Below are 7,858 nucleotides of genomic sequence, written 5' to 3'. Positions count from 1 at the left end.
CTCAGATATTTTATGTTTTCTTTGTTCAGAGAATTATTTCTATAGTATTCAATGACATCACAGAGAACCTTTGATACTTATAGTCATACTACAACATCCCCATACGGACTCATTAGGTCTTAAATAAACAAACAATCATATTTAAGAATAAACAAAATATATTATCTTTCAAATGGGATTAAAGTGGCCATCATGGAAGGTACAGTACTGGAACTGGCAGTGTGTTCTCTCCTTTATATTTTTACATATTTAGTCTATATCTTTAGTACAAACCATAGGCGCCAACTCCGTGGGTGCTGTGGGTGCTTGAGCACCCCCAATATTTCGCCTGCCGGAACCGGAAGTTCCCTTCGCCAGCAAGGTGCCCACCCTCGCCTTCCTGCATGCTGCCCAGAATTTTAAAAGTCGTCTTACCTCGGGGTCTCGGCGGCAGCAGTGAAAGGCAAGCAGGCTCGGTGCTTCAGCCTTCCCTTCTCTCTCTCTCAGCTCTGGTCCCGCCATCATTTCCTGTTTCCGCAAGGGCAGGACCAGAGCTGAGAGAGAGAGAAGGGAAAGCTGAAGCACCGAGCCTGCAAGCCCTTCACTGCCTGCTGCCGCCGAGACCCCAAGGTAAGATGACTTTTAAAATTCGTAACTCAGAGGGAGGGAGGGGGGGCTGGAACTCGAAGGGAGGGAGGGAGGGGGACCTGGAACTCGAAGGGAGGGAATGCACCACCTGTAAAAAAATAAAAAATTTCAGCACCCCCAATCATTTTGAAAAGTTGGCTCCTATGGTACAAACCATCACGTAGTTTTAAAAATCCACTGTTAGAATGTGCAGAAAAAAAATCAGCAGACCAACAAAACATGGGACATCTCCCCAGCACAGAAATGAAAGTCCTTAGAGGAGTCGAAGCCTTCATTTCACAGAGGTCCGAGACTCTGTAATCACATCCTGCTCCAGCCTCTGCTGGTACTGTCTTTCTGATTGCTTTCTTCGGTAAACATCATCTGCCAATGAAAGATATTTGCCTGGTTACTGTAGTGAACAGTAAGCAAAAGAAAGCTACACAAAATACATCTATTCTAGACAGGAAATCCAAGCTGTGAGAATAGTCAGAAATATGAAGGGGTAACTTTATAAAAGATTGTGCATACATATTACCAGTATGTGTGTGTAAAATGCCTCTTATAAAAAAACAAAAGGTCCATGCAATGGGAATGATTCCGAGTTCAAAACTCTTTTTTACACTAAATTTTAAGCAAAACAATAAAGGGGATAATTTTTTGTCTGGTTGCAGTCAAAATGACCAGACAAAAATGGCAAATTTAATCCCATCCATCGTGATTAGAGGCCCCACTGCATTAAAACATTTTATACTTTTTTTTGTTTTATAATTTCTATTTTAATACTTTTGGTAGTAATATAGCAATTGATGTTTACAACTTACATAGATTTTTTTTATTGTTTAAATATATTGATTTATAATGTTCATGTTTTTTGGGTGTTTTAGAAAGACGCGCTAGCATTTTTAGCATGCACTAAATGCTAGAGATGCCCATAGGTATATATGGGCATCTCTAGCGTTTAACGCACGAGCCAAAAACACTAGCGCATCTTTGTAAAAAGGCCCTTTAAGATTATGAGCTTACTAGGAACAGAGAAAATACCTGCATGAAAATCGCTTTGATTGTACCACAGAAAGGCACTCTATCAAATCCATGAGCCGTCTTAATGTGTGTTTTGTACTTCGCCCTATACTATTTTTGATTGCAAGGGCAGATTATAAGCTTTGGTATTACATTTTTTTTACTCCTGCTATATTTAATGCTTTAAATTAATATTTTAAGCCATTGTCCAATTTGAATTCAAGTGGGCGCATAAGTTTTCTGCCCTTCTCCTAGTGTCACTTACAAAATGTTTCCTTGCCAAGCCTGACATTAATCATGAACCACTCCATAGCACCCCCCAGGAGGAAGAAGAAAGGAAGAAATCGGTAGACGCCAAAACGCTTTTTCCCAGGCACCAGCTGCAGGACGCGCCTAATGGTCTTACTTGGGGACATCTCTGGGACACTCAGAAATCACAGGACTAGGAGGCTGCAACAAAGAACAAGCAAATAATCAGCATAAGTAGGCAAGATCCTTCTAGGGGCAGAGTTTCTCAACCCAGTCCTCAGGACACACCAAAGCCAGTCAAGTTTTCAGGATATCCGCAATGAATATGATGCACTTCACTGTATGCAAATCTTTCTATGAATATTCATTGCGGATACGCTGAAAACCAGACTGGTTGGATTGGAAACCGCTTGATCGACAGGCGACAGAGGGTGGTGGTAAATGGAATTAGCTCGGAGGAAAGGAAGGTGAGTAGTGGAATGCCCCAGGGTTAATACTAGGGCCGATTCTGTTTAACATATTTGTGGGAGACATTACTGAAGGGTTAGAAGGAAAGTTTGCCTTTTTGCAGATGACATGAAGATAGCGAATAGTGGAGGGAGGTGGTAGAGATGAAAATGGTAACGGATTTAAAAAATACGTGGGATAAGCACAAAGGCATCCTGTACAGAAGGCATGGAATCAAAGAAGCCTAGTGGTGATTAGATGGCAACACCAGTAAGTGAAAAGCAAAGCCAGGGCTGGTTAGACTTGTATGGTCTGTGCCCTGATCATGGCTGGGCAGATTCAGCTTCAGTAGCTGAAGAACAAGGTTTGTGTTGAGCAGACTTCTATGGTCTGTACCCTGACTGGACAAGTTTGGATAGGCTGGAATGGGGCTTCGATGACAACTTCAGTAGCTGGAGAACAAGGCCAGTGCCAAGCAGATTTCTACAGTCTGTGCCCTGAAAAGGGCAAGGACAAATCAAGATCAAGTATACATATGCAGTATCATATCATGCCAGTGGTTCCCAAACTTTTTTGGTTCATGGCACCCTTAATATCCCAGCAATTTTTTGTGGCACCCCTCAGCCACACAATTCTCTACTCCCCCTGCCCCACATTTTGTTCCACATTATTTGTGATTTGTTCTGAAGACCCCCCCCCCCCTCAAAATAGGTATTTATTATTTCTGCTTGCCCCCACCCACTCATTATTCCAAAGCTATTTTACCTTTAAAAACTTAACAAACCAAATGAATGGCCCACAGCGATGGAGAGGGATTTAGCACCCCTCCCCAGCTAAACCCACACAGCAAGCTAGCTTGGCATGGCAGTGAGTGCCTTCTGGGAACAGCACTGGCAGACTCTCCTACTGTGGTGTAAGCCCTTCTGATGGCTGAGCTAAGGGAGCTGAACTTGCAATGCTGAGCCTAGCTCTAACGGCCTGGTTGGGAGTCCCGAAGTCCTACCTTGGCGCCGCGGGGCAAGTTGCGGCTCATGGCAGGCTCCTTCTGTCCTCCTTCAGCTCCCTGCTGCAAGTGGCACTTTCGCGGGGGAAGCGCAGAAGGCGGCCCTTCCTGCCTGCAGCCTGCCTGATCACTGACGAGCCCTCTGAGCTAAGCTTGCTAAAGCCATGGGCCGGGCACAGGGTCTGGGGAAGTCCTGTCTGTGTCTTGCTCTCGGACCTCAGTGGTGGAAGTTGCAGCACATGGCAGGCTCCTCTTTCATGCTGCAACGGCTTCGCTTTGGACAACAACATGCAGGGGGGAGCTCAGGAGGCGGAGGCAGCCACCACGTGCTCCTGTAGCCATGCCAGCATGCCTGCTGAACCAATGCAGTCAGCCAGCAAAAGGTATATGGGAGGGAGGTCAGGATGTGCCACAGCACCCCTGAGAGTTCGCTGCAGCGTACCAGGGTGCTGTGGTGCATAGTTTGGGAACTGCTGCCGTGTACTATGAGTTTATCTTGTGGGTAGACTGGATGGACCATACAGGTTTTTATCTACTACTAGTAAAAAAGGCCCGTTTCTGACACAAATGAAACAGGCGCTAGCAAGGTTTTCCTCGGAGTGTGTATGTTTGGGAGAGTGTATGTGAGAGTGACTGTGTGTGAGAGAGAGCGTGAAAGTGTGAGTGTGTGTGTGTAAGAGAGTGAGTCTGGGTGTGAGTGTGTCTGTCAGAGTGTGTGTGTGAGAATGAGAGTGTGTGCAAGTGCGTATGTGAGACAGTGTGAGAGAGAGAGTGTGCGTGAGACACAGATTCTCTGTGAGAGTGAGTGTATGAGACCAAGCGAGTCAGACTAAGATCTATAGTTTACTCTTGATTTGCAAAATATCCTGCTGTGTATTCTAACTTATGATGGGGAACAACTAAATGTTGAGAGTGTGTTCAAAGTCATGGGGGTGCTGTTGGATTCCTTATTGACGATGGAACCCCAGATTAATAGGCTGATTCAGAAAGCTTATTTTAAATTGAAGCAATGCGTCTTTTACGTTCTTATATTCTGTGAGATCATTTCAAAATCATTGTGCAGCTTTTAATTTTGGCTTTATTAGATTATGAAAATTCTTTGTATTTGGGTATATACTCTAAGTTGTTTTCTAAAATTCATTTCAACAACATTCAGCTGCTAGATTAATCTTTTGCAAATCTCAACTTGATCATGTGACTGCTGTGTTGACGGAGCTACATTGGTTACCGATTGGAATTATGTTTAAAGTGTTATGTTTAGTTTTTAAGTTTTTAATGGGTGCTTGTCCAGAAGATCTATTTCAGTTGGTGACAATGTGTAACTGTAAAGCAAACTCTAGTGATTGTTATCAGTTACTTCTGGTCTAGTTTTATGGGGGGATCCTGCTTTAAAGAAGGAAGGAAGCGCGATGCCCCCCCCCCCCGCCGCCGCCATCATCGCACCCACCGTGATGCACCCGCCCGCTGCCATCCCACTCACCGTCGCCATCGCACCCACCATCGCGTAGTTTTGCTGGCGGGTGACCCAAAATCCCGCCAGCAGAAGTCCTGTGTTGTCTGCTGAGTCTCACTCCAGCGATCTTCGGCGTTGCTTGCTAGCCTGTGCAGGCGGGGTTCTGTGCGTCTGAGCAGGACGTCAGACGCACAGAAGCCCTGCCTGCACAGGCTAGCAACGCCGAAGATCGCTGGAGTGAGACTCAGCAGACAACACAGGACTTCTGCTGGCGGTGTTTGGGGTTCCCCGCCGGCAAAGCAACGCGATGGTGGGTGGCTTAGGGGGGAGAGATGTTGCGGAGGAGGGGTGTTGCGGGGGGGGGGGGGGGTGTTGCACCTCCTGCATTTTTTTGGCGGGGCTTCTTTCGAACTGCAGCTTTGGTGGGTGGCTTGGGAGGGGGGGTTGCACATCGAACACTGGTGTCCGGAGTCATTTGGACTCCGGAACTTTGGAGGTAGTTTTCCTCCAGATTTTTTTCGCGGGTGGGTCTGGAGGTTGGTGGGCTTCGTTTCCTAGGCAGGGGGAGGAGTAGGGTACTCCTCCACCTGCTTGGTTGCGATCCCTTCCTTTTACTTTACTGTTCTGAAGGCAACGTTCTGACGTTTGACGCAAGGGCGGGGCATAGGCTGCCTGGCTTCACCACCATGAATCCACGAACCCTTCAGGGAGTGATTGAGTGACTTCAGAACGTTGTCTTCTGAACGTTGAGGGTGAGTTTTATTATAGTAGATATCTACCATATTACTATGTTATGTCCCAAAGACTAGGTTGAGAATCTCTGCTTCAAGACTACTTTTCATGGAAACTTGGGACTGTTCTAGAAAGTAAGGAAGAAGCTGCAGCTCCCTCCCATGAACTGGCAATCAAGTAAGTTCACATGAGGCTTGAGTAGTGTTAACTTTATGAATAAAATGCTCACTTATTTAACAAATTTATCACATTCCTGCTTTCTGAAATAAATCACAACTTAAGTCAATGTTCTGCATCAGAGAGCACTGCCTTTTATCACCTTACAATAATGAAGTGCCTGGTAAAAAATAAGGTATTATTTCTTACTCAAATTATACTTCAGAGGCCATTTTTCAAACATCTTCACATTAGTAAACATGTTTACGTGTACAAAATGGACTTCTGAAAACTGCCCATCTGAAGTGCATGTAAAAGTATATGTGACTTCACAGCATATATACTTTCTGCCAGTCTCATCCCACACAAACAGCAACAAAGTACCTTACTGGTTAGATTTTTCAAGGCAAACTCCATTAGAGAGTTTCACTTTATTTACTTCTCCTATACCACAGAGCTCTATATTCTCTACAGTTTACATTCAAACACTGACTGAAAATGAGCTTGCAGGACCAAGGGTACAAAAGTACCTGTGTGCCCAGCAAACTATCAGACCCAATGACCATTTCCCCCTCAAAGGATATTTATAGTTTAATAGTCTCATGTACCACAGAGCTTCTATGTCTAAGGATTGTAAAGTTTCTCCTTCAGCTATTATTACAAAATTTAGGACTAGGTACTCCAACCTGGATTGGCCACTGCTAGAAACAGGATACTGTGCTAGATGGACCACTGGTTTGACCCAGTATGGCTATTCTTGTGTTCTTACAATGGCTCAAGGATTTGTTTGCAAATGTCTAGCATCCTCTGGAGATGAAAAAAAAGGGATGGGGTTTGAACAGCAGTCTGGCCCATGAATACTGAGAAGTAGGTTAATGGTTAGAATAGTGGGCTGAGAAGCTTGTTCAATGGCTTACAGGGATGGCTCATTAGGAAGCTGTTATAATTAAGTTACATACATGCAGTACCATAGTAGAAGATGTCAGATAAAGACCTGCACGGTCCATCCAGTCTGTCAACAAGATAAACTCATCACATATTGTATGTGATAACTTTATATGTATACCTGGTCTTGATTTATTCTAGCCATTATAACAGCTTCCTAATGAGCCATCCCTGTAAGCCACTGAACATGCCAGGCTACCCAGTTCCAGGCTGGAGTTTTTGGGACAGCCCTGGATTTCTGACCACACTATCAAGGAGGGACTTGCGGTACTGTTTTCATTATGCAGGATTAGACACTGCAAAATCCCACACTGCTTTGGGATGCAAGTTCAAAACTAGGCCTGGCCAAAAAGTCTCCAGTCTGGAACTTGGCATCCAAGTCTCCTAACCCTCCATTGCCTCAGGTACAAACTTAGATTGTGAGCCCTACAGGGACAGGGTAATAACTGAATGTTTAACTCGAAACTTAAAAAGTTGAGCCTTTTCCCCTTGATCGAATAAATCCCTTATCTTCCGTTTAAGGGTTTATGGATTAACTCTATACAAAGACCTGACAACTAACTCCAGTTATAACTTAAGGCTACAAGTTAGAGCTGCAGCTGTGCACTTTGAAACCCGTGTTCCAAGCTTGATGTTGCATGTTAAATTTAATTATTTTACCTTTTCAAACCCAAGTTCAAAGTGAGCTACAGATAAATCGACACTTTATCCAGACAGTTAATATAATAATATAAGTCAGAGAAAAAACGAAGCGACTTGCACTTGCCCAATGTCCCAAACAGAATCAGCAAAAGCAAAGATACTAAACCACACGCAATCGTCTGTGCTCAAACTTTCACACGCGATCGGGGGGGGAAGGGATGGCATCCCCTCCCCCTGATCTACCTCTATCTTCCACTCTCCTTGTCCGTTCTACTGTACCTCTCTCTCTAACATTCCACCGCCGCCAAACTCATACCTGAGGTCACTCACCAACAATCCCACCCCACAGCCTTCCTCTTCCGGTGGTGCCCCCCCCCCCACCTTGCCGGGAACAGGAAGTTGCGTCAGAGGAGAGCAAGGCGGTTGGATAAAACAGGGGAAGAGGGGGAGTATCTAGGCCGCTGTAAAAGCTGACGCCACCACAACCCCGTAGGCGGAGCTTGCCGCGTTTTTAGTACACCCAAAACTAAAGGAAAACCCTATTGAAAACAATAACAAAAGATTATTAAAAATAAGGGACTGCCTATGCGTGAGCCTGGGTC

General features: G+C 44.9%; 1 protein-coding gene across 4 annotated transcripts; it reads right to left on the bottom strand.

Moving 5' to 3' along the window:
• Positions 1–710: 710 nt before the first annotated feature.
• On the bottom strand, positions 711–7,619 carry SMIM4 (small integral membrane protein 4). 4 transcript variants are annotated; one of them, XM_030207678.1, is made up of 3 exons: positions 7,587–7,619; positions 1,895–2,079; positions 711–990 (listed from the first exon to the last, which is right to left on the bottom strand). In XM_030207678.1, exons 2-3 carry the CDS (start codon positions 2,043–2,045, stop codon positions 899–901), a joined length of 243 nt encoding a protein of 80 aa, XP_030063538.1. In that variant the 5' UTR covers positions 2,046–2,079; positions 7,587–7,619; the 3' UTR covers positions 711–898. The 4 variants fall into 4 exon arrangements, with proteins under 4 accessions (XP_030063538.1, XP_030063537.1, XP_030063539.1 ...); XM_030207677.1 differs by having other exon boundaries at positions 7,573–7,614; XM_030207679.1 differs by lacking the exon at positions 7,587–7,619 and adding an exon at positions 7,275–7,345.
• Positions 7,620–7,858: the final 239 nt, after the last annotated feature.

The sequence above is a fragment of the Microcaecilia unicolor genome, chromosome 6, assembly GCF_901765095.1.
Source record: "Microcaecilia unicolor chromosome 6, aMicUni1.1, whole genome shotgun sequence".
NCBI classification, from domain to species: Eukaryota; Metazoa; Chordata; class Amphibia; order Gymnophiona; family Siphonopidae; genus Microcaecilia; species Microcaecilia unicolor.
The sequence above is the reverse complement of the archived record's forward strand: the minus strand, read 5'-3'. Positions and strand labels throughout refer to the sequence as shown.